This window comes from Hetaerina americana, unplaced genomic scaffold (assembly GCF_022747635.1).
Source record: "Hetaerina americana unplaced genomic scaffold, ioHetAmer1.1.p SCAF_5, whole genome shotgun sequence".
NCBI lineage: Eukaryota > Metazoa > Arthropoda > Insecta > Odonata > Calopterygidae > Hetaerina > Hetaerina americana.
In genome coordinates this window covers 66,774,387-66,802,295 of record NW_027287095.1, presented here as the reverse complement: position 1 = coordinate 66,802,295, position 27,909 = coordinate 66,774,387, and the positions used below count along the sequence as shown (strand labels likewise).

General features: G+C 39.2%; 1 protein-coding gene and 1 long non-coding RNA gene across 3 annotated transcripts in view; one reads left to right on the top strand and one right to left on the bottom strand.

The window, feature by feature from the left end:
* The window catches only part of LOC139693597 (BTB/POZ domain-containing protein 1-like), a 28,021-nt gene extending 11,294 nt beyond the window's left edge, over positions 1 to 16,727 (top strand). For both annotated transcript variants that reach the window (XM_071591820.1, XM_071591821.1), the window contains exons 7-9: positions 191 to 519; positions 15,000 to 15,234; positions 15,367 to 16,727. In XM_071591820.1, the coding sequence (XP_071447921.1) occupies positions 191 to 519; positions 15,000 to 15,234; positions 15,367 to 15,525 (723 nt within the window). In that variant the 3' untranslated portion in view covers positions 15,526 to 16,727. The remainder of the gene's footprint in view (positions 1 to 190; positions 520 to 14,999; positions 15,235 to 15,366) is intronic.
* LOC139693598 (uncharacterized) lies at positions 327 to 27,909 on the bottom strand. Its single transcript, XR_011702062.1, has 3 exons — positions 27,812 to 27,909; positions 27,657 to 27,741; positions 327 to 440 (listed from the first exon to the last, which is right to left on the bottom strand). It is a non-coding gene; the product is annotated as an uncharacterized lncRNA (long non-coding RNA).

Here is a 27,909-nt window from a genome sequence, read left to right as displayed (position 1 = left end):
ATTTTAGGCCTTCAGAGCTTTGTGGACATAACTGAAAAATGTCTTGTAAATTGAATGAACTAGACAGAAACAGTCGTGTATAGAGGAAATGTCTACACTCATGAACACACTCACATTTACTCTGAAACAGGAAATAAATGTGTTGATAATATCCTTTTTTGAGTCTAATGAGAAAGTCTCTACTTCTTAGGCTGTTGTAAGATGGTCAGAGGCAGAGTGCCGAAGACAGCAGCTGCCTCCAACTCCGGGAAATCGCAGAAATGTGTTGGGTCGTGTTCTGGGACTTGTACGCTTTCCACTCATGACAGTGGAGGAATTTGCAGTTGGTGCAGCTCAGTCAGGACTTCTAACTGACCGGGAGGTGGTGTCACTCTTCTTGTACTTCACAGTGAATCCAAAACCTCAAGTTTCCTTTGTTGATTCACCACGATGCTGCATGACTGGAAAAGAGCAATGCGTGAATCGTTTCCAGCAAATCGAGAGCAGATGGGGATATTCAGGCACAAGTGATAGAATCAGGTAAATATTTAAAAATACAGTGATACTTATGTGTCCCAAATTTATGTAAAATTCCATCAACCATGGATTAATTAATAAGAGATGACAAGCAGATTTTTATGGTGCCATATTGCATGGGTACAATTATAATCATCAACTCAGTACAGGAATAGCATTTTATCAGAGTTTATAGTTATATTAAGCCCATGTATGCATGTATCAGGATTTCACTGCGTATATGGAGTGAAATCCTGATATAATGAGGTGGTCATAAAATAAAAATCTCAATATAGTGCCCAAGGTACAATTAATTGCCCAATGATTTAATTGCAAAGCAAACGTTTAGGTGGATAAATGACATTAAAGTAAATGTAGGTTTATAAAATACTCCCGTAGATTTTTTTTCAATGTTATGTTAGTAGTTACACCTATGCTTTAACATGGGAATCATTAAATTATTTCTACATTTTATAGTCTAGCATACATACTTTCCACTTTCTTAGCCTACTCATTCATAACGCTGGGATTCATGTTTTTGGTGACTCATTGGTTTCAATTGGACTTAAAACCCTTTCCTTCGGACCATGGTTGTAAAGAGTTCAGAAATGCTGGGCATCACAGAATCTGCACTTTTAAAGTGATTTTGTGTGCAGGGATCCTCACTTGGATAAGGGGCTTCAAATCTGATGGATTATTATGATAAATGGTCCTCTTATTATGGTGAAAATCATGTACGAGGGTAATTTGAAAAGTTCTCGGAATGGAATAGAAATAAATGACGTACCTCAGTGAAATAATTTTTATTTCTCAATCTAGTGTCCCTGTACACTAATGTACAATAATTTCTGGGGTAGTGCAAATTTTGGTTAACTGCCGCTAGGATCCTCATCTAAGCTGGCTAGATCAAACTTAAACTTGTTTGTCAACGGTTGAATATGAAGGAGCCGAGTCCCCCAGTGTGTTCTGAAAGTGTGCATGAATTTCCGTTGCTTTCGTACCTTTCTTTACAAAGTATTTTATCACTGCTCAAATCTCAGTTTTTTCCATCTTTACAAATCACACGGGAACAACAACTGAGAGAGGCATCCGCACCACAGATCTCTTCCCAGAGCACTGATTCGTTGTGTGTTTGCTCTTAAGGGATTAACTATTACTATGTGGGAAACTTGTTGCACTGGTGCTGGTTATGATTCCAAGAACCTTTCAAACTACCCTCTTATAATGGGAAGATTTAAAGAGTTCAGATGGTCTTCTAACTTAGATCAGAGAAAGATATGTACGGATTGAAGCACCCTTGTATTTACCAAATGTAGCATCTTTAAATTCCATTATCAATGTGTATGTTACCTTGCCTGGTAGCTAATCCTATAGTTTTACTTTCCTTCGATCCAATATTTCATTGAAATACAAGTATGTTAGCAGTTAGGCAGTAAACTCTGTCGAGTTTTATTTATGAATTCTGAAATTGCATTCTCATCTAGGATGAAAATGATTTTCCTTGCCAATTTCAGCATTCTGGGTTCCCCTTTTATATTCTCTCCCATTGGTCAATTGAATCATCATGAGTTTTCTGTCAAATTTCATTGGAAATATTCTGTACATCCTCTTTCAGTCTTAATTTGATTTCATCCTTGTTATGTTGAAAGGAAACAAGTGTATATAGTGGAATTTCATCTATGACCTTAAGAAACAACGTGTTCCCTGGTTCCATTTTACTGAATGGTCCACATCCATTTGCATGGATGGGATCCAAAGGATTCTCTCCCAAAGAGCTCACTTAACCCAAAATTGGTTTTCTGGTTAGGCTTCCCTTTGGTGCAACTTCTTCATATCAAAATTTCATTACTTTCGAAAATATTCATTCACTCAGCCAGTTCTATATTCACCAATTACTTCTCAGCAATGGGATAATGATGACAAACTCTGCTACTTAATTCCTTTTCATTTTACGTAGGCTAGTGTCCATATTTCGTAAAGCAATGATAAACACTGTCCTTAAACATCATAACATCACCTTCTTTGGTAAAATTCTTCATTCACAGTTAATCCCACTGAATTCAAGGTATGACATAAAACATCCTTTCTTAGGATTTTCTTAGTATCCTCAAAAGGAATCTTGTAAACTAACCCTCTCCTACTAACAAATCCTGGAAAGTACATGGTATAGCCTTCTGCTCCCTTTGACTATGTTAGTTGACCATTGGTGATACTCATTCTTTAATTTTTGTTTCATTCAAATTCATGGAGGAATTTGCATTATTCACTACACGACTCAAGCCTTGGAACCAATATACCATATTCTCAAACGGGAGCTAAGCTATTTATAAATTAGCAAAAATTTTCATTTTGAGAAGCTTCTAGTTCATTCGCTCCTTGCTGTATTCTCTCAACTTTGGCTTTTAAATCATGCCTTTTTAATCAAAACCAACCTTCCTTTAAGTGCCTGGGTTTCTTTCATACAAAAAACTCAAGGGATTAAATACATGCTATCAGTAAACATCCATATTCTTGCTGATTATAGTTTTTGTTAATATTTAAAGCTGATTGTGTACTTAAGTAATTTTTCATAAATCTCAACTCCTGTTTTGTGACTATATTCATCCAGAAGCTTTCCTTTTATATGATCAAGTATTAGTTCCTAATCAGGCCTAGTATCTAAGGACCTCAAAAAGAATTTTATTTTGTATTTTTCCAGTATAATATTTAGAAATAATGATGCTACTTAAGGGCATTTTATTTTTGCATCAGTCTATTTCAGTCCCTCAACCATTTCCAGTGTAGATTTAATGTACAATATTTTTGGATTGGTGTACTCAGTCCGATTTGTTTTGATAGAGTGTAGCTTATCAAATTTGGCTTGTTTTTCAAATGTACTCTGAAAGACCTTAACTTGATCCTTGCTAGCCCTGGTGCATTTGCACATGTAAACAATCTGATTCTTGTAAACACTAAGTGAGATGCATTTCGTTCTCCTTCTTGCTCTATGTATTTAATAATTCTGATATTTCTTTGCTTGATAGTTAACCACGAACCTTCTCTGATAATTATTATTATTATTAGGTAATCTACCGGTTAAGGTAGGTTTTTGGATGGATGTAATTACTAATTAAATAATTTGTGGCCCCTAGCAAAACGCAACATCCTACTCTACATCAGGTCCCTCTTCAGCTCTGATTAGTTTCTTCCTCCTTTCATCCCGTCCAACATCCCTATCCTGTTCCTTCCCTTTCCTCGTTTGCCTAACATTCTCCCCTCAATTACAGTCTTCAACATCCCGCTGCCGGTCAATACCCCCCTCAGTCACTTTTCCTGCCTCCATAGGATTTCTCCCAACAAACCCCTCTCTTCGCCCACCATACCAAGTACTTCCTCGTTTGTTTTCTTCTCTGTCCATTTCACCTTCTCTATTCTTCTCCACACCCACATTTCAAAAGCCTCCAGTCTATGTCTATCCTCCTGCTTCAATGACCACGTTTCCGCACCGTACATAGCTACGCTCCATATCAAAGTTTTTACGAGTCTTTTCTTAACATCCTTACTCAACGTCCCCGTCATCAACTCCCTCCTCCTTGTGAAAGCCTCTTTGCCTAGCGCAATTCTTCTCCTTACGTCCCTGCTACTTGGACCGTGTTGGTCCAAAACACTACCGAGATACATAAACTGTTCTACCTGCTCTAGTTTTTGCCCTCCTATTTTAATGTTAAGCTTAGCCTTTTTCTTTCGAGAAAATCGCATAACCTTTGTTTTATTAATATTGATTCTCATCCCATACCTGTCGCACTGAATTTCCAATTCACTCAGCAATGCTTGCAGCCCCTTGGCTGACTGACAAACTAAAGCTTGGTCATCAGCAAACGTAACTGATTTTACGGATTCCCCACCCACTTTCATTCCTACCTCCAGTTCTTCCCATGTCTCTTTAATCATTTCCTCTACATACAGGTTGAACAGCAACGGTGATAATGGACAACCCTGCCTTACACCTCTTTCTAACATTGCCCAACCGGACCCTCCGTTCCCCACTCGCACCTGAGCAGTCTGAGACATGTACAGGTTGCGGATTAGCCTCCTTTCCCTCCAATCTATTCCTATTTTCTGCAGAATACTCATTAGTTTTCCCAATTCACTCTGTCAAACGCTTTTTCGAAATCTACAAAACAGGCAAATATCTCCTGATTGTATTCTATATTCCTCTCGATTAATAATCTCATTACTGCAATGGCATCACGCGTACCTCTCCCCTTCCTAAACCCAAACTGATCATCCCCTAAGTAATCATTTGCCCTACTCTCTATCCTTTTGTTTATGATCCTAAGAACAACTTTAGCTGCGTGGGATATCAAACTAATTGTCCTGTAGTCCTCATAATGTTCAATATTGAACATTATTTTTACCTCTATTAGTCAGCACTACATTTTTTGACTCCATCATATGTGGATCATTGATTTCACTCATTGAACAGAAGAGCTTGTAGTAGTGTTGCATGTTGGGTTGTGTTTTGTTAAATTAGTTTGTGTCTATCCAAAACCTTCCTTAGCAAGTACATTACCGGTAATGATAATTTTTGATAATTATTATTCAATTGAAGAATATTGTAATGCCCACATGACGTGGCCTTTACATTTTTCGGAATAGGAACTAAAACAGATCTCACGAAGTCTTCCGGCCAGATTCCCTCCTCATAAATACTACGGATCAGCCCATATAGCCTCTTCCTCCCACATTTTCCTAAGCATTTTAAAAGTTCCACGGGAATGTTATCCACCCCAACAGCCTTATTTAGTTTCATCTCCCTTAATGCCCTTTCTATCTCATTGTTTAGTATGCCTGGACCTAAGCTATCTTCCTCTACGTCATGTTCCTTTTCTATGTCTAACTTTGTTGGTCTAAGCTCTTTACTATACAGTTCTTCTATATATTCCTTCTATCTCTCTTGGATCTTTCCTGCGTCAACTATTACCTAACCCGCCTTATCTCTAACTGCTATCGTTGATCTCCCTTTCTTACTTGCCGATAAAGATTCAACTTTGCTGTACAGCGCACCGATTTTCCCCTTCCTCTGCAGACTTTCCATATCCTTGTACTGCGTCTTCCACCATGCTTCTTTTGCTTCATTTGTTGCCCGCCTCAATTAATTGTTCAATTATTTGTACTTCATTTTGCCTAATTCTGTATTGACATTCTTCCATTTTCTCTGCTCATCCATCTTTGTAATCATCTCATCCATGATCCATGGTTTCCTAGTCCTTTTAGCGTTAACGGTTTCAATAGTGTCTTTTGCGGCTTTAGACAACCCTTTCTTGATACATTCCCATTTTTCTTCAATAGTACTTAGCTCTTTACCCTCCTCCATGATTTCCTCTACCGCCTGTTTGTATTTTTGTATTCCTTCCTTTTCAAACCATTTAATGCTTCTACATTCCATTTTCTAACTCGCCGCCCCTGCCTTATCTTTTTGAAACAGACGCTACATTTCATAACAACTAAATTGTGGTCAGAGTCCGCATCCACTCCCGGGAAGCTGTGGGGATTTATCACACTGTTCCTAAACCTGTGTCTAACCAGGATATAATCTAGCTGATACCTTTCTGAGTCACCTGGCATTTTCCATGTATCCCTGCGTCTTTTGTGGTGTCTAAACCAAGTGTTGGTGATGACTAATCCCTGTCTCCTGCAAAACTCAACTGCTTTCTCTCCACGGTCATTCCTCATGCCTAATCCGTAGTCCCCAACCTCGTCACCATCTCTTCCTTCGCCTACCGTCGCATTCCAATCCTCCATCACTATCAAATGTTTCCCTGCAGGAACACACGCGATTATGTCCTCTAACTGTTCGTATATCCTATCGACCTCTTCTTCCTTATGGTTGCTCGGTGGCATGTATACCTGAATAACAACCTAGTTTGTCGGCTCTGCTTTTATCTCTATTAGTATTATTCTATCCGTTACCTGCTCTATGTCGACTACGCTTCTTCCTACCTCTTTATTTAATACTATGGCAACCCCTCGTTGGCTCTCGTCCCCGCCGCTGTATATTATTCTATAATTATCACTCCAGTAATCCCCACTATCTTTCCATCTCACCTCGCATAGACCTAAAATATCTATTTTTCCCCTTTCCATCTCTCGCTTAACATTCTCCAATTTCCCTGTCCTCATCATTGTCCTAACATTCCACGTTCCTATTCTAACTAATGTGGTCTTCTTCTTCTGCATCTTCTGTCCTGCTGCTGCTGGTTTTCCCTTGCAAGGGTTTCATGGGATGACGACCGCGGAAGTCTTGCCTCCCCCGCTGCCGGGCACGACACACGGCCAATTGGGCCGAGCCCCGTAGTTGCCAGGACTCAAAATCTCTGTATAGTCCATCATATTTTTCTTGGGAGTGATAATTGAGGTGGTTTCCCATTGCCTTCCTCAATAGTGTTTTTAACGTGACACCATCACTTACTGGCCACCCCACTGGGGTCAGACGCCATTGCAGCCGCCTCACTGAGGAACAGACGCTGCGTGGACTACCTTTCGTCTGGCTCCTAACCTTCAACCTATCTGCCATGGGTGACCCTACCAGGAGCAATAATTATTACTCCCGCCAGCACAGGTCTAGGGCTTATCGGAACACACAAGCCCTTCCATCATGTCAAGGTTGTAGTCCGGGGATGGTCTCTGATGATATACATTTTATTTTAATTTCCATCCTCATAATACTCATTATTCAGTTTTGTGATATTAACCCTCAAATTCTAAGCATCATCCATTTTCTTACCGCCCATATGGCATATTCATGACATTCATTAATTATTTAGCGATCTTAGTTTCTTTTCATCTATTTCACATGAATTGAACAGATATTTATTTTTCCTATCAGCAGTATTTTCCCGAACATTATTTATTGCCTTAATTAAATACATGTAGCACCTGGATGATAAATCTGCATCTGCTATGCCAACTTTGTATGTTTTAAAAGTAATTGAAAACTGAAATATTGCAGTGGTCAGTAAATGTGATAGAGAACTGGAGATAGCCCACATTATGTATCAGGAAGCAATGATGTCCATGTAGCATCAACCTCTCATTCAGGCTATAATTGCTAGTTCACCTTATAAATGTTTTGATACAAGTTTTAAAGAGTGTGATCCCACATTTAAATGTGTAACATTTATTTTTTGATTTGCTTCAATTTTTTTAGACTTGTTATTTCGAAAACAAGAATTCCTAAACTTCCTGAATTCTATTTTTAAGTTTATCCTCCCCCTTTCAATCATATTCTGTCATATGTTGGATCGATTTCTGCAATTTTTTAACCAATTAACTCCAGCCTTCACCAGAATAAAACTGGAAGTGTCTCCAGCCTCCCATGCCTAGAACCTCAGCTACTTATATGATCTGCCAAGATGTCATAACAGTAAATGTTGATTGAAGCATTCACCAATGGAAGAAGCAAGATAAGCTGAAAATACATTCTTAAAGTCTCCATAGTACCCCAAACTTAATAAAAATTCAATTTTCCTTGTCCTTTCGAGCTCACAGAAATCAATCACTGGCATGTATACCATTATTTTATTATTGGTATTCTACCAGTTAAGGTAGGTTTTGGATGGACACAGCCAATACAATTGTAAAACAATACATTTGCTTGCCACTCCTTAAAAAGAAATACAATCTGATATCAGAAACTACTGTAAGTCCCTCTTCAATTCTGCGTACTTCGTTCCTCCATTCCATCCAACATGCCTTTCTTATTCCTTATACTTCCTCATTTAATTAACGTTTTCTTTCACAGTCTTCAACATCCCATTGCCAAAAAAATACTCTGCATTCTGCCCATTTCACCTTTTCCATCCTTCTTGACACCCACATTTCAAAAGTCTCCAATCTATTCCTATCATGTTACTTCAATGACCATTTTTCTGTGCAGTACAAAACTGTACTCCAAATTAAGTTTTTACGAGCTGTTTCTTAACCTTCTTGCTCAACATCCCTGTCATCAATTCTCGCCTCATCATGAAAGCTTCTTTGCCTAATGCAATTCTTCTTGTTGTGTCCCCACTGCTTTGACCATTTTGTCTTGAGCACTTACAAGATAGGTAAGCTGTTTCATATCAGGAACCCCTGCTTTAATAGTTAACTTAGCCTTTATATTTCTCAGAAAATGTATAACCTTTGTTTTGCTTACATATGTATATTCTCATCTCATACCTATCACACTGGCTTTTTAATGTGCCCAGCAATGCTTGCAATCCCTTTGCGGACTGGCTAACTAAAGCGTGATGATCTACAAACCTAACTGAATTCATAAATTCCACACTGATTTTCATTCCTACCTCCAGTTCTTCCCATGCCTCTTTTACCATTTCTTCTTACACATGCATGGCAAAATGCACAGGTAATGGACATCCCTGTGTTACTTCTCTTCATAATACTACCCATCCGAACTCTACATCTGTCATTCACACCTTAGCAGTCTGTGACATGTACAGGGCCTGGATAAGTCTCTTATTCCACTCAAGTGATCCCATACATTATGCAGTCATCAGTAGCTAAGGTTCTGTGTATGTGGACAGTTCCTGTGATTATATTGGATTGCAGTCTATTCTAAGATGAATGGCAGATGATATTTTCAAGAGTGAAAAATATCAAATATATGACAAAATTGATTTTATATTGCAGCTCAAGAATGAGTACTAAAAGAAGTCAAACTTATTTATTGTACGATGAAAGCCTAGTGTTTTGTTTACCAAAAATTGTTTATCCTAGTCTCCCTGATTTAGAGAACTTCAGTTGATCCTTGTAAGTAAACTAATATCATAGCTCTTAACAAATTATCATATATTTTGCCAAAAAATTTAAATTAATATGAAAAAGTCATTTTAAGTTTGTCTTGTATGCTAGTTGTTTCAATTGAAATTGGCTGGTCATTGAGCTTTAACATTCCATTTCTGACTGCTCAAAAGGATTAATTCCTCATTGGTCTACTTCAGTTTTGGTATAGTAGAATTTTAGAGCATAATTATTCATCCTTATAGTTATTGGTCCTAGCTTTTATCTCTATTTTATCTCACATCGTCAACTTCTTTTGTTACACACAGAATCCTGCTCATTTCCATACAAATGTGATGACACCAATTCATTATTGTTACATAGATATTCTGATAATCAACATTTTCTTTCTATTTATATATTTTATATTCTTTACATATGAGATGTAATTTTCAGAAATGAGATATGAAATGATTTTCAGCCTATAACAACAAAATTGAGGTTCGGTTTAAATTGAAATTCTGACATTTTAGCATACTGACATACAGGGTTTGTTTAATGATTATCAGGAAAAGTTTTGGAAAAATAGATTTATTTTAGATATTTTACAATGCCTTTAAATTCTTCAAAGTACATCCCTTGAGAGTTAACACACTTTTGCTAGTGGCTTGTCCATGACTTGAAGGTTCTCTGGTAGGCAGATTCCAGAAGGTCTAAAGGGTACTCATGTCAGTTTCTTTGACAGCACTTAGGGTCCTATGGTTGTGTCCTTTGAAGGAGGACTTCACATTTGGGAATAGGAAATTGTCTGCTGGTGCCAAGTCAGGACTGTAAGGGTTTTAGGGAAACGTCATTGTTGGGAATGGTCTTAGTCAGGGAAAATGGACTTTGCAAGCAGACACTCCACCCTGCTTTTGGCCAACCTTTGAGATAATATTAGGGTAGATCTTTCACATCGTCAAACTTTTAGTGATAATAGTGTGCACTGTCATCTTTCAATGCCAATACAATCTGCAATCATGGACACACTTGGCCGATGGTCTGAATTTAGCACTTTACTCACACATTTCACATTGCCGTCGGTTCTTGATGTTGATGGTCGTCTAGCGTGGGGCTCTCCCTCCACACACTTTGGGTCATCTTTGAAGAGCTTTTTCCCCTTAACAACTGCTGCTTTCATCCTTGAATACTTTGTGTATCATGCCAAACATTTCTGTATGCGATTTTCCCATTCCAATGCAAAATTTAATGGTGTACTGCTGTTCAATCGTTCACTACATTTTGCCCTTGCACATAATCATTGCACTTGCATGTAATCATTCGATAAGGATCCATTAAAACCACTATCTAGCCTTAAGGCTCACTGACAGGCGATTAGCCCTTAGGTGTTGAAGGTCAGACCTCCCAACCATGGAGGCCCCATACTGTGACGTGTAGTCATGTCAGGAAAATATGGTTCTTAATATTTTTAATCCATACATGTAATTTGTAATTTCTCATAAATTAAGCAATTTTTAGGACATAAGACCTAGGTTTCATTATGGTAAAACATCAGGTAAAAATACAAGTCAAGCACAGTATATATAGCTCTGGCCCTCCCCGGACTACAATGTTGACATGGTGGAAGGGCTTGTGCGTTCTGATGACCCCTAGAGCTGTGCTGGCGGGAGTAATAATTATTGCTCCTGGTAGGGTCACCCATGGCAGATAGGTCGAAGGTTAGGAGCCAGACGAAAGGTAGTCCACACAGCTTCTGTTCCTCAGTGAGGTGGCTGCAATGGCATCTGACCCCAGTGGGGTGGCCAGTAAGTGATGGTGTCACGTTAAAAACACTATTGAGGAAGGCAACGGGAAACCACCTCAATTATCATTCCCAAGATTAACATGTTGGACTATACAGAGATTTTGAGTCCTGGCAACTACGGGGCTCGGCCCAATTGGCTGTGTGTCGTGCCCGGCAGCGGGGGAGGCAAGGCTTCTGCGGTTGTCATCCCACAAAACCCTTGCAAAGGAAAACCAGCAGCAGCAGGACAGAAGACACAGGAGAAGAAGACCACATTAGTTAGAATAGGAATTTGGAATGTTTGGACAATGATGAGGACAGGGAAATTGGAGATGGTTAAGCGAGAGATGGAAAGGGGAAATATAGATATTTTAGGTCTATGCGAGGATATGTGGAAAGATAGCAGGGATTACTGGAGTGATAATTATAGAATAATAGACAGCGGCGGGGACGAGAGCCAACGAGGGGTTGCCATAGTATTAAATAAAGAGGTAGGAAGAAGCGTAGTCGACATACAGCAGGTAACGGATAGAATAATACTAATAGAGATAAAAGCAGAGCCGACAAACTAGGTTGTTATTCAGGTATACATGCCACCGAGCAACCATAAGGAAGAAGAGGTCGATAGGATATACGAACAGTTAGAGGACATAATCGCGTGTGTTCCTGCAGGGAAACATTTGATAGTGATGGAGGATTGGAATGCGACGGTAGGCGAAGGAAGAGATTGTGACGAGGTCAGGGACTACGGATTAGGCATGAGGAATGACCGTGGAGAGAAAGCAGTTGAATTTTGCAGGAGACAGGGATTAGTCATCACCAACACTTGCTTTAGACACCACAAAAGACGCAGGTATACATGGAAAATGCCAGGTGACTCAGAAAGGTATCAGCTAGATTATATCCTGGTTAGACACAGGTTTAGGAACAGTGCGATAAATTCACACAGCTTCCTGGCAGCGGTGTGGACTCTGACCACAATTTAGTTGTTATGAAATGTAGCGTCTGTTTCAAAAAGATAAGGCAGGGGCGGCGAGTTAGAAAATGGAATGTAGAAGCATTAAATGGTTTGAAAAGGAAGGAATACAAAAATACAAACAGGCGGTAGAGGAAATCATGGAGGAGGGTAAAGAGCTAAGTACTATTGAAGAAAAATGGGAATGTATCAAGAAAGGGTTGTCTAAAGCCGCAAAAGACACTATTGGAACCGTTAACGCTAAAAGGACTAGGAAACCATGGATCACGGATGAGATGATTACAAAGATGGATGAGCAGAGAAAATGGAAGAATGTCAATACAGAATTAGGCAAAATGAAGTACAAATAATTGAACAATTAATTGAGGCGGGCAACAAATGAAGCAAAAGAAGCATGGTGGAAGACGCAGTACAAGGATATGGAAAGTCTGCAGAGGAAGGGGAAAATCGGTGCGCTGTACAGCAAAGTTGAATCTTTATCGGCAAGTAAGAAAGGGAGATCAACGATAGCAGTTAGAGATAAGGCGGGTTAGGTAATAGTTGACGCAGGAAAGATCCAAGAGAGATAGAAGGAATATATAGAAGAACTGTATAGTAAAGAGCTTAGACCAACAAAGTTAGACATAGAAAAGGAACATGACGTAGAGGAAGATAGCTTAGGTCCAGGCATACTAGACAGTGAGATAGAAAGGGCATTAAGGGAGATGAACTACATAAGGCCGTGGGGGTGGATAACATTCCATTCATGCAACCTGTACATGTCTCAGACTGCTCAGGTGCCAGTTGGGGACGGGGAGTCCGGTTGGGCAGTGTTAGGAAGAGGTGTAAGGCAGGATTGCCCATTATCACCGTTGCAGTTCAACCTGTATGCAGAGGAAGTGATTAAAGAGGCATGGGAAGAACTGGAGGTAGGAATGAAAGTGGGCAGGGAATTCGTAAAATCAGTTTGGTTTGCTGATGACCAAGCTTTAGTTTGTCAGTCACCCAAGGGGCTGCAAGCATTGCTGAGTGAATTGGAAATTCAGTGCGACAGGTATGGGATGAGAATCAATATTAATAAAACAAAGGTTATAAGATTTTCTAGAAAGAAAAAGGCTAAGCTTAACATTAGAATAGGAGGGCAAAAACTAGAGCAGGTAGAACAGTTTACATATCTCGGTAGTGTTTTGGACCAACACGGTATAAGTAGTAGGGACGTAAGGAGAAGAATTGCGCTAGGCAAAGAGGCTTTCACAAGGAGGACGGAGTTGATGGCGGGGACGTTGAGTTAGGATGTTAAGAAAAGACTCGTAAAAACTTTGATATGGAGCGTAGCTATGTACCGCGCGGAAACGTGGCCATTGAAGCAGGAGGATAGACATAGACTGGAGGCTTTTGAAATATGGGTGTGGAGAACAATGGAGAAGGTGAAATGGACAGAGAAGAAAACAAACGAGGAAGTACTTGGTATGGTGGGCGAGGAGAGGGGTTTGTAGGAAGTAATCCTATGGAGACAGGAAAAGTGGCTGAAGGGGATATTGATTGGCAGCGGGATGTTGAAGACTGTAATAGAGGGGAGAATGTTAGGCAAACGAGGAAAGGGAAGGAATAGGATAGGGATGTTGGATGGGATGAAAGGAGGAAGAAAGTACTCAGAGCTGAAGATGGACCTGATGTAGAGTAGGTGGTTGTGTTTTGCTAGGGGCCACAAATTATTTAATTAAAAAACCCACCTTAACCGGTAGATTACCTAATAATAATAAATAATATTGCTCTGGGTGGAGGGGAAGAGGGAGGGAGGAAAAAAGGGATTGGTTGGGGTAGGAAGAGGGGGGTTGGCCAAGGAGTGTGGGAATTGGTAATGAGAACGGTACTGGGTAATTAGGTGATTAAGTAGCAGGCTGGGAGGGGTTACTACATTGTTGAAAAGGTTTTCCATGGTGTCAGTCTAGTTGGCAGATGGGCAAGGAAAATACAATAATGGAAAATTCGCAGGGTGAAGAAATTCGGTCGTCAAAACATCTCCCCGAATACAGTCTTTGCAGAGGAGTACAAACGCCTCTGCAAAGACTGCAACCGGATAAACATAGGCCAGACGGGAAGGAGATTTGAGACTAGAATAAAGGAGCACCGAGCATGCTTTAGAAAAAACATCTCCACGTCACTCTTCGCCAAACATCTGAGAGACTGTGGTCACAGCAACGATTTCATCCCCAAAATCCTGCACTTTGAGAAGAAAGGTCACCATCTCGATGTGCTGGAACAATTAGAAATACTTCAGCACATGGATTACGGAGGAGATGTTTTGACCAACGAATTTCTTTACCCTTCGCGTTTCCCATTATTGTATTTTCCCCACCCATCTGCCAACTAAATTGACACCAAGCAAAGCCTTTTCAACAATGCAGTAACCCCTCCCAGCCTGCTACTTAATCACCTAATTACCCAGTGCCGTTCCCAAAGCCATTCCCCCACTCCTCTGCCTACTAATCAACGCCAAGCAAAACTTTTTTCAACAATGTATTAATTCCTTCTCCCAGCCTGCTAATTTATCAATGTCACCATTCCTCCTCCTCTGCCCCCTCTTCCTACCCCAACCAATCCTTGTTTTCCTCCCTCCCTCCCTCCTCTTCCCCTCCATCCAGAGCTATATATACTGTGAAAGATCTCAGGTTTACCCGGTGTATGGTATTCAAGCAGTTTTCTCGGGTTTCCCACTGGGTCAGGTGGTACAGGGTGACACTTAACCCTGAAGACGATGGCAGAGTCAACCTTCAAAACGTCGGTGTACTGCAACCTGACCTGGTGGGAAACCCAAGAGAACTTCTTGAATATATATACTATGTTTGACTTGTATTTTTACCTGATGATGTTATATCATAACGAAACCTAGGTCATAAATAAAAAGTTCTCTATGTGGAAAAGCTAAGTGGTTTAATTTTAAGTTCAATTTTTGCATTATTCTTGCATGCAAATGACATTTAATTTAATTTTATTTATTTGCAGATTTGTTGTGGATAGGAGGATATTTATTGTTGGCTTTGGACTTTATGGATCCATTCATGGCCCCAGTGAATTTGATGTTGACATACAAGTGATTCACTCTGCATCTGGAGAGGTATATGGCTCAAATAACACAAGCTTTAGTTCTGATGGATCTAGCTATACCTTCAGGGTAATGTTTAAAGAACCTGTGGAAATTACCCCAAATACCAGTTACACTGCTTCAGCCACGTTACTGGTATGACATAATTCCTATATAGTTTTTAAGATGACATAATGAGAGAATGAATATTACTTATTATATTTTTCAATAATAATTTAAATAATTACAGGATTAAAATGGTACTATAAACGCTGTTCTCATTTATAGGGCCCTGACTCACATTATGGAACAAAAGGATTGGGAAAGGTTACATTAGATTGCCCAAGTGGTGGAAAAGTAACATTCCATTTTTCCTATGCTGCTGGAAATAATAATGGGACATCAGTTGAAGATGGTCAAATTCCTGAAATTATTTTCTATATTTAATGCTTTGTGCAGTCATTGTTTTTATGTTATATTTCCATTTCATGTCAATCCTTGATTGAGGTATTGACTTATGTCATTCTTACATTTTTCATAAGATTTCATCGAAAGGATGTATTTAAAGCTTGTCTCCTTAAGTTTTTCTTTATAAGTATGCCCCTTATTTTCATTGTATTTCTGACTAATTTGGTCCCTATCTTCTTGAAATTTCATCTTTGTTTCCATTGTCCACCCATCTTAAATCGCATTACTCTTCATTAGTACAAGTTCCAAAATTTCAAATACATATCTTTCATTAAAATTGCACAATCATTGCACTGATATGAATATCATCAGGTCTCAACTTATAGGGTGCATTCTGAAATAAATACAATTGAATTTCCTGTGCCACTCCTATTAGTCAGAGTGGGATTGAACCACATGGGAGTAGGTGGGAGGAATGCTAAGCTTTGCCGCGAAACCAGTCTCGGGGCTCTCCAAGCTGTGGAAGTAGCAGGACATTATTTATTGTAAACCTCTGCCAACCAAATCACAAAAAAAAATGGAATTGATGATCGAGGAATGCTATGCGATTAAGTTTTGTACCAAACTGAAAAAATCTCTTGAGGCTTATGATGATAAAATGATTTGTGAAGCTTACAGGGACTCTGCTCTGTCCTACTCACAAGTTTCAAGGGTACCCCTTTAAGGAGGGTCGGGAAGAGGTTTACGACAAACAATGCTCTGGGCGGCTGTCAACCAGCAAAACCGATTGCATTTCTTTTAGAATGTTCCCTGTATAATTTTTCTCAGAATACTAATGGTTCCTATGCAATAGTAATATGTAGCAGCCAATAATTGACAGGAGAATTGTGTCAATAAAATTGCAATGGAGAAAGTGTGTCCTCTAGGAGAATAGCATAATTTTCTGCTTCTAAAACATTGACACGGATTGGTGTAATGTGCTGCACATTACTTGGGTTATAATACATGATATTAACCTTGCATTAGGAGTTTCTTTGCAACTCCATATGCGCAGTAAGTTAGTGTGGCATGGAACAAAGTTTTTGTAACTTTTGTTTTTGTTATCTTATCAAGATTTGGACAGTTTTGTATCACTGACTATACAGTTAGAGGACTTGGTGTTATTGATGTATGTTGTATTGAGCCAAGAAATTATATGTTATTAGAAAAATAAATCCACCAAAATAACCTTTGACATACAAATAAAAAAAAATGAATTTTTATTTATTTGTCATAAAGTTTAGAGTTTAAAATTTTAATTCCCTCAACATTTGACAACAACACTGAAATATTACCAGAGGCAGAGATAAGTATTATTAGACGAAAATCTAATGTCGCTTGGTCAACAAAAATATGACATATGTCGGACAGACAGGGAGGAATGTCAAGCTACGAGTCAAGGAGCATGCAAGTTGTCACAAAAATAAGAATACCAACTCTCTTTGCTAAGCACCTACTAGAATTTGACCACAGCAGTGATTTTGTCCCAGCAATATTACATATACTCCCAAAAGGATTAAAAATGAACACTCTCGAGCAAATGGAGATAAGGAGGCACCTAGCAAACCCGATCTTGACACTTTGTAACAAGCAATGTTCCCGTCCCCTCCCCACTTCTTTCTGAGAAACTAGCCTGGAATTGGTCAAACCAACCCCTCAACGCACCTGACTACCCCCTCCCCTCTCAGGACCTCCTTCCCCTTCCTGTCCCCACTCTGTCCTGAGCATATATATTCTCGCACTGTTGTTAAGTAAATTCATACCTGATGATGCCGCAAGTCGGTGAAATGCATTGTACCTTATAATAAAAATCTGTGGAAAAGTACTAAGTCTTTTTACTATGGATCTAGATATCAGCTTTGCAACTTCAACAGTTGTGGGAAACAATGAATGATCCTTTAAAGAGGGATGGTAGAGAAAACGTTTTAGAAACTTATGAAAATTTTAAACTTTTGCCATCATCAAATCGATCTCTCTAATTCCCAAGAATCCCACACTACTAACATACCACACAACGCAAATCAATTCATCTTTTTCATTGTCTCCATAATTCACTCAGGCTTCAACTTACTCACATCCTTTCACATTAAACCATTTCCCAATTGCATCCCTCCTCCTTAAACTTTCAGATGTTTCCAAATTATTGCATTTTCTTGCACAATATGTCAAGTCCAGTTTTCAAAATGAAAATGTAATTTTGAATTGATTCTAATAACTATCAAAATCACTTGCTCATGCTCACAGTAGCTTTGAATACTTTTCAACAAATCTTAACATAAGTGTTTAAAAGGAGGTACTCTTCTCTCCGAAAATAAATACTTGGTAATTCCACATATATTTTTTATGAAACATGACCTGGGTTTCGACTTACAAAGTCATCATCAGATAGAGTACAGAAAGACACAGAGCTTTATATAGTAGACAGGAAAGAGGAGGGGGAAGGTGTTTGAGAAGTGGGAGGAGGGGAAAGAGAAGGGAAACTGTTGTGCATGTTTTGGGGGAGAACAGAAGGGAAGGGGGGAACAGGAGGAATAAGTTAGGTCATTAACTAACATACCCTTATGATGACTGTCCTTTCCAACCGTTCCAAGGCATCTAATCTTAAGCCTTTTTTCTCTAAATGTAGAATTTTAGGGACAGAGTCATTGGAGTGGTTGTTTTCTATAAGGTGCTGGGCAAAATTGGAAGAAATATTTCCATTTTTAAAACAGAAGTCTCCCGTTGTAAGAAGTACTTCTTACAAACCCATGGTCTGGCCAAGGGATCCCCTGTATCACCTATACTAGCGGACATCTACATAGACCAGGTGGAAAGTGTTCTGTTCTCCTCTTCCAACAACTTGGTGAAAAACATAATCTGTTGGCACCATTACGTAGACGATATATTTTGTGTATAGGCTGGTTTACAAAGACAACTCGATAACTTCTTGATAAGTCTTAATTCCTTGGACAAAAACAGTAGTTAAAGTTCACTATGGAGAAAGAACTCAACTCAATCAAAAATCTTGAATCAATTAACTTTTTATATAAAACTAAAAATAACCGGCAACTGGACTTCTCCATTTTTCGGAAAGATACTTGTACGGATCACACCATTCACTCCATGTCTAGACATCATTTCCCACAAAAATTAGCGGCGTTCAACTCCATGGTCCACCGTTTTAATAGCATTCCTTTATTTCCACAAAATACCCAAAAAAAACTTAAAATAAAAATGATAGCTGAAAACAATGGCTTTTGCTCCCAATTAGTTGAACATGACCTGGGTTTCGACTTACAAAGTCATCATCAGATAGAGTACAGAAAGACACAGAGCTTTATATAGTAGACAGGAAAGAGGAGGGGGAAGGTGTTTGAGAAGTGGGAGGAGGGGAAAGAGAAGGGAAACTGTTGTGCATGTTTTGGGGGAGAACAGAAGGGAAGGGGGGAACAGGAGGAATAAGTTAGGTCATTAACTAACATACCCTTATGATGACTGTCCTTTCCAACCGTTCCAAGGCATCTAATCTTAAGCCTTTTTTCTCTAAATGTAGAATTTTAGGGACAGAGTCATTGGAGTGGTTGTTTTCTATAAGGTGCTGGGCAAAATTGGAAGAAATATTTCCATTTTTAAAACAGAAGTCTCCCGTTGTAAGAAGTACTTCTTACAAACCCATGGTCTGGCCAAGGGATCCCCTGTATCACCTATACTAGCGGACATCTACATAGACCAGGTGGAAAGTGTTCTGTTCTCCTCTTCCAACAACTTGGTGAAAAACATAATCTGTTGGCACCATTACGTAGACGATATATTTTGTGTATAGGCTGGTTTACAAAGACAACTCGATAACTTCTTGATAAGTCTTAATTCCTTGGACAAAAACAGTAGTTAAAGTTCACTATGGAGAAAGAACTCAACTCAATCAAAAATCTTGAATCAATTAACTTTTTATATAAAACTAAAAATAACCGGCAACTGGACTTCTCCATTTTTCGGAAAGATACTTGTACGGATCACACCATTCACTCCATGTCTAGACATCATTTCCCACAAAAATTAGCGGCGTTCAACTCCATGGTCCACCGTTTTAATAGCATTCCTTTATTTCCACAAAATACCCAAAAAAAACTTAAAATAAAAATGATAGCTGAAAACAATGGCTTTTGCTCCCAATTAGTTGAAAAAATTTATCGAAGAAAATTAGAGAAAAGAGCGGTCAAATCAACCCCCATAAAAGACATCTCGAAGTGGAAAAGAATTCTCTTTCTAAGGAATTTATCCTGTAAAAACATCCAGAAAACAATATTAAACCAGCCTTCTGTAACAGAGCCAACTTATGGAACCTTTTATCAAACTGCAAAGACCAAATTCCCATAGTGGAAAGGAGTGGAGTTTATCAATTGAGCTGTGAGTGCTCTGCTTTCTACATTGGGCAAACTGGGAGGAAATTCAGTGATCGTGTATAGGAACATTACGCCTGATTTAAAAATGGAAATATTTCTTCCAATTTTGCCCAGCACCTTATAGAAAACAACCACTCCAATGGCTTTGTCCCTAAAATTCTACATTTAGAGAAAAAAGGCTTAAGATTAGATGCCTTGGAACGGTTGGAAATTTCAAAGGACAGCCATCATAAGGGCATGTTAGTTAAGGACCTAACTTATTCCTCCCGTTCCCCCCTCCTGGACCTCCCTCTGTTCCACAGCCCTTCTCCCCCCCTGACACCCTACCAAACCGCCTTCTCCCACCCGGACGCCATACCCAACCGCCTTCCTTCCCTCCCCCAAAACATACACAACAGTTTCCCTTCTCTTTCCCCTCCTCCCACTTCTCAAACACCTTCCCCCTCCTCTTTTCTGTCTACTATATAAAGCTCTGTGTCTTTCTGTACTCTATCTGATGATGACTTTGAAAGTCGAAACCCGGGTTGTGTTTAATAAAAAATATGTCGAATAACCAAGTATATATTTTCTGAAATGAATCTCTTCCACTAAGTGACGCCTGAAACCATTCTATTCATCAAGGTGGTACTCAATGCGTTAGTCATTTATAAACACTGTTTACCAAAAATTTCCAGCAATAATCTCATATTTCCAATTCCTGTTATGGCAAACTGAAAAGGAAGTTGACCCAACTGCATAAAGCTATAACCTGAATCTTTAATTAATGGCTCCTTCTTGCTCCTAAGGAAATTCAGTATAATTAGATCACTAAATATGGGCATGCAAGTGATTATGATTATGTACACAACTTTTTCAAATAAAAAGAATGTACATCAGAATATTTACACTCTTTTTGAAAATAGAATATCAAGTGACAGTAACTGAAATATTTAAGCATTTAACTAGCTAGTGGACTTGGGTGGGGTGTTGGAGTTAACAGTTTGACCTGCCAAGCATTTAATGTACTTCTTGGTTAATGAGAAATTTAAAAGGAAGTAGTCAATCCCGGAATACTCATCCCACATTATGGAACCCATATGAAGTGGGGACAAAGGATTAGGTAATAAACTTTACAATCACTGTGAGAGATAACGACTGGCAAGTGATGTGGACAGTACGAATTAAGAGAGTGAGAGTGTGTAATTGGACAATTTGTAGTTTGTATGATGTGATGCTGGGTCATGAGTGATGGTATTGGTTTCATATTTGCTATGATTATCTTAGAGGCCGCTTAGTTCAGATTTTTTAAATTGATATTCATGCTATTGCTTCAAGCTTAATTGTGATGCTAGGAATTTATGTACCACCCAACACTACCTGCATAGGTATTTTTTTAAATAATAATTAATGGTGTAAGATTCAACAGGGCTGGCAACCTTATTAAATAGAAATGAAATCAGAGATTGACTGGCCAATTAATGCAATACATTATCCATATTATCTGAAAAACCCAAAAACAATATAGGGAATCTATTCTACCCAATGACATAATTATTTTCAAAGGAATGTCAAATGATGAACCTCCTACAAGCTATAACTATCACATTGTTGACAAGTGCAAAGAGTTTCAAAATGTGATAAAAATTAAATTACTAAAAACATAAAATATTAGTTCAAAACAGGAGAAAATGTATATGAGCAGCTTGCACCTAGGGTAATCTGGGGTTTCCCTTAAATCATGTCTTTTTGGGGTGAGAATGGTAATAATATTTCATTGTTTCTTTATGCAGGGGAAGGAGATGTACGAGGAAGCCCATCTAAGCCCTATTATTATATTAATTTTACCACTTCAATTTTTTTTGCAGAAAACTTTTCATCCTTAATAACCAAAAGAGTAATGTGCATGTTCACTATTGAAACTAGCTTCAGAATAATTGTAAGAACCAAAAATGCCTTAATGGTAATTTTATAAGATTTACTAGACAAAATAATTAACTGTCATCATACTTATGACAAGTTAGCATCATTTCATTGTGTAGAGAATTCTTACACAATTAAAAAAACTTACTCATTATTCATCTTAGAGCACTCTTTTAAATACAAATGTGTAATTAAGTGAACTACAAGTGATTACACTGAAAAATGCATGAGAAAAATCTAAACAAGATTCTTTTTTAGAAAAAGGACCCTGCTGGATGTATGGTATTATTGATTTTACCTACTTATATCACAGAAAATTATGTTAGATGTGGGGAGGAGGGAATTCTCGTCTTAAGGACCTTCGCCAAAGGGTAGGGGAAGTAATAAGAAAGTTGAAATTGGCCATTCGTTATTTGAACTCTCATTAAGTACTGATAAAAACAAAACCACACAATCATGAGCAATACCATGAAATGTGTAAACATGTGAAGTAGAAGAAAAAGCTTATTCTAGAAATGAAGTAAAACCAGATGAAAACCCTTGAAAAACCTTGACGTGGTGGAAAGGTTTGTACGTTCCAATGGCCCCTAGAGCTGTGCTGGCGGTAGTAATCATAATCGCTCCTGGTAAGGTCACCCATGCCAGATAGGTCAAAGGTTAGGAGCCAGACGAAAGGTAGTCCATGCCTACTCTGTTCCTTAGTAAGGCAGCTGCAAAGGCATCCGACCCGAGTGGGGCGGCCATTGAGTGATGGTATCATGTTAAAAATACTATTGAGGAAGGCAACGGGAAACCACCTCAATTATCATTCCTAAGATTAAAAATAATGGACACTATTGAGAATATGAGTCCTGGCAACTGCGGGATTTGGCCCAATCGGCAGTGTGTCGTGCCCGGCAGCAGGGGAAGCAAGGCTTTTGTGGTTGTCATCCCACAAAACCCTTGTAAGGGAAAACTGGCAGCAGCAAGACAGAAGATGCAGGAGAAGAAGACCAATTTAGTTTTATAGGAACATGGAATGTTAGGACAATGTTGAGGACATGAAAATTAGAGAATATTAAGCAAAAGATGGAAAGAGGAAATATAGTTATTTTAGGTATATGCGAGGAGAGATGGAAGAATAGAGGGGATAACTGGAGTGATAATCATAGAATGATATACAGCGGCGGGGACGAGAGCCAACGAGGGGTTGCCATAATATTGAAAAAAGAGGTAGGAAGAAGCATAGTCAACATAGAACAAGCAACAGATAGAATATTGCTAGTAGAGATAAAAGGAAAACGGACAAACTTGGTCATTGTTCAGGTACACATGCCACCAAGCAACCATAAGGAGGAAGAAGTTGATAGGATATACGATCAATTAGAGGACATAATTACATGAGTTCCTGTAGGGAAACATTTGATAGTGATGGAGGATTGGAATGCAACGGTAGGTGAAGGAAGAGATGGTGACGAGGTCGGGGACTACGGTTTAGGCACGAGGAATGACTGCGGGGAGAAAGAAGTTGAGTTCTGCAGGAGACAGGGGCTATTCATCACCAACACTTGGTTTAGGCACCACAAAAGACGCAGGTATACATGAAGAATGCCAGGTGACTCAGAAAGGTATCAGCTAGATTATATTCTGGTTAGGCACAGGTTTAGGAACAATGTGATAAATTCGCACAGCTTCCCAGGAGCGGATGCAGGCTCTGACCACAATTTAGTTGTTATGAAATGTAGCATCCATTAAAAAAAGATAAGGCAGGGGCAGCAGGTTAGGAAATGGGATGTAGAAGCATTAAATGCATTGACAATGAAGGAGTACTAGGAGGCCGTAGAGAAATCCCTGGAGGATGGTCAAGAGCTGAGTACTATCGAAGAAAAATGGGATTATATCAAGAGAGGGATATCAAAAGCCGCAAAAGACTCTATAGGAACCGTAAGTGGAAAAAGGACAAGGAAACCGTGGATCACGGATGAGATGATTACAAAGATAAATGAGAGAAGAAGATGAAGGAATGAAAACACAGAGTTAAGCAAAATGAAGTACAAAGAGTTAAATAATAAATAGAGATGGGCAACAAATAAAGAAAAAGAAGCATGGTGGAAGATGCAGTGCGAGGCTTTGGAAATTTTGCAGGGGAAAGGTGAAATTGGGATACTATACCGCAAGGTTAAATCAGTACTGGGAAGAAAGAAGTGACGATCTGTGCAAACAATTACAGATAAATCGAGTAAGATAATAGTTGACACAGAAATGATCCAAAAGAGATGGAAGGAATATATAGAAGAACTGTATAGTAAAGAACTTAGCCAACAAGGTTAGACATTGAAAAGGAACATGAAGTAGAGGAAGATAGCTTAGGTCCAGACATACTCAACGATGAGATAGAATGGGCATTAAGGGAGATGAAACTAAATAAGGCCATTAGGGTAGATAACGTTCCTGTGGAACTACTGAAATTTTAAGGGAAAAGGTGGGAGGAAGAGGCTATGTGGACTGATTCGTAGTATCATTGAGGATGGAATCTGGCTGTAAGAATTTGTGATATCAGTGTTAGTTCTATTCCAAAAAAGGTGAAGGCTGCATCATGTGAATACTACAGAACAAAAGTTTGATATGCCATGCAGAAAGTTGTTCTCAGGATCATCAACAAAAGGATAGAAATTAGGGAAAATGATAACTTAGGGGATGACCAGTTTGTGTTTAGGAAGGGGAGAGGCCCTCGCGATACCACTGCAGTAATGAGATCTCTAATCGAGAGGAATATAGAATACAATCAGGACGTTTTGCCAGTTTTGTTGATTTCAAAAAGGTGCTCCATAGAGTGAATTGGGAAAAACTATTGAGTATATTGCAGAAAATAGGAATAGATTGGAAGGACAGGAAGCTAATCTGCAACTTGTAAATGTCTCAGACTGCACTGGTGTAAGTGGGAAACGGAGGATCCAGATGGGCAGTGTTAGGAAGAGGTGTAAGGCAGGGTTGTCCGTTATCACCAGTGCTGTTCAAATTGTACGTGGAGGAAATGATTAAAGAGGCATGGGAAGAACGAGGTAGGAATAAAAGTAGGAGGGGAATTCGTAAAATCAGTTAGATTTGCTGATGACTAAGCTCTAAGTTTGTCTGTCAGCCAAGGGGTTGCAAGCATTCCTGAGTGAATTGGAAGTTCAATGTGGTAGATATGGGATGAGAATCAATATTAATAAAACAAAGGTTATGCAATTTTCCAGAAAGAAAAAGGCAAAGCTAAACATTGATATAGGAGGACAAAATCTAGAGCAGGCAGAACAGTTGTCTAAGAACAGATCATGTATCTAAGAAGTGTTTTGAACCAACACAGTCAAAGTAGTAAGGACATAAGGAGAAGAATTGCACTAAGTAAAGAGGCTTTCACAAGGAGGAGGAAGTTAATGACAGGGACCCTCTGTAAGGATGTTAAGAAAAGACTTGTACTTGAAAAGTTATGTACGGCGTGGAAATGTGGTCACTGAAGCAGGATGATAGAAGTAGATTGGAGGCTTTTGAAATGTGAGTGTGGAGAAGGATGGAGAAGGTGATATGGACCAAAAGACAAACAAATGAGGAAGTACTAGGTATGGTGGGTGAGGAGAAGGGTTTGTTGGGAGAAATCCTAAGGAGGCAGAAGAAATGGATGATGGGCATATTGGTCAGCAGTGGGATGTTGAAGACTGTAGCAGAGGGGAGAATGTTAGACAAACGAGGAAAGGGCAGGAACAGGATTTGGATGTTTGACAGGATGAATGGAAGAAAGAAGTAGGTGCTCAGAGATGAAGAGAGACTTGACGTAGAGTAGGTTGTTGGATTGTGTTTTGTTAGGAGTCACAAAATATTTATTTCGTAGTTATGTCCTTCCAATACCTACCTTCATCAGTAAATTACTTCTAAAAAATCTAAGATATTTATAGTGGGCTGTGATGCTATTACTCCAGTCACAAATTTTGACCAAGTACCAATTGAAGACGTCTGTGTTGGGCAAATATGAATGGACAAGTCAATCCCTTTGCCCTTACACTGCTCCAAGTCATGACATAAGGAGAATTGCAAAGATTTTAGTTACTTTCTCAATCATTAACTATTTTCTCTCAACTTCCACGACTGGTGATGGCTGATCAAGAAAGTACTCAAAATCTGACTGTCTAGCATGAAGTAAAGCTAGTTTCCACCGGCATATCTTTCATGCTTTAATGTAATTTCAACTAACTGATTCTCAGTTACAAGTTTTAGGGCAATCTTGAATTAATGGCTATACGGTATTTTAGCAGGGTGTTTCATGTACCTTTTTCTATAAGGGAGAACCTCTTTTTTAGGGTTTAACATACTCCTATTGATATTAGATGGGAAGCTAACATATAAAATTGAAAATTTGATGTTTGAGTCCTACAGGAAGGATTGCATTCGATTCCCTGAGAGTAAATATCGCAAGTCAATTTGATGGATAATCCCTTTTTCTCTTACGATATATTGCACAAAGTAATATTTCCCCCTGAAAAATGTGATGTGTAGTAGGTGACAACCAACAGACCTCTCCCCTCTCCTACTGTGATGCATCTAATGTCGGTGGCTTTCGACTGTACACGGCCAGTCTGATACGCCACAGTCGAGTTTTAACTAGGTAACATCGAATTGCAAAGCCGGACCCATTGGACTGTCGTTCGAATCTCTTGCCGGGAGCGCTTGCCATTCTCTCTCCTCCTCGGCATTTTGAGGATGGGTCGGTGGCGTGTTTTGACCGAACGGCTAGCCGTCGACCAAGTCAGCCGAACGATTTGCAGGGCACATTTAATATTTGGATTAGTACAAATCATTCCCCGCAACTGCCAGAATGGGGTTTGCTCATGCCCTACTGCGGCGGTATTCACGTGGAAACAGGTAAACTCGGGTGAAAGGGCGCAATCTCAATTTAACTTCAGCAAAGACATAAATTGGACCTAAATTGCACCTCTTAGCAAAATCGTAGTTTGAACAGGTATTCCAAAGAGAGGATTAAGAGGGGACGAGAGGGAACCGAAAGGCATGTCAGGTTGCTTGTGGCAAGGGGACGAGGGACGGCGAGGTAATGAAAGCGCCCCCCCCCCTCTGATTCGGCCTTTCTTCTACCATGCCCTAACTGGATGGCGACGGGGAAGAGGAGAGCATTGCGAGCAGGACTACTTCCACATATCTACACCTTTTTAAACTGATCTGCCGTCCGATTCTTCACACCACCGAGAGTAAAGGTAGCACTTTCAAAGCATGGGGTTGAACGGGATCCGGAATAAGGGCTAGGTTTCTGATCATTTAAGGGAGATATATTCGAAATACAGCATATTGCCGTTTTTTTGGTTCTTTACAAAATTCTACTTTCTCTCATTTGATAGATAAAAGTAAAATTCTACTCTTAAATTGTCAATATGGAGAGCCTAATACGTGTTAGCCTGATAATTCTTTGGGCATTCTTCAACTCAGATTAGATCATACTAACATTATTTGAGTTTAACCCATACCACACACAAAATAATTAGAATTTTAGAGAGCACTTACAAATATTGCCAACAATCTCTCTGATTGATAGATCAGCTTCAAAGTATTCTGGGATTGTAGGATAAATGCATCTCGAGGGATAAATCTGCTACAATTACAATTGCTGAATGACAAGATTTACTTGCAAACAAGTGACCAGCACTTTACCTTGCGAGAGGGAAGGGGGAGAGAGGAATCGACGAGGTGAAATTGCTAGTTTGAGTATTGGGAAATATAACAGCATGTATGGCTGAGTCCGCCTCTACTCAGATCCAAGGGCAAAATTTTGGATAATAACTTATGATACAGTCGGACAATTAGTAAAGAGTACAATTTACTCACGGATGTCCCATGGAGTCATCTCCAAACCAATTCCTCCGAACTTCAAATCACTTGTGAAGTTATGTTCGTCTCTTTCGAGTAAAACCTGTGAAAAGGAAGAACCAAAATCAGAGAGAATAAGATTTCAGCTCTCCTACACATCGCTCAAATTTTACCCCCAGTCGTTCTAGGTCCAGGTCTCGGACTATTGAAGACACCTGCACCTATCTTTCACGTGTTTCGTAAGGTGAATCCAGCCCTCCTGCTCTCACCA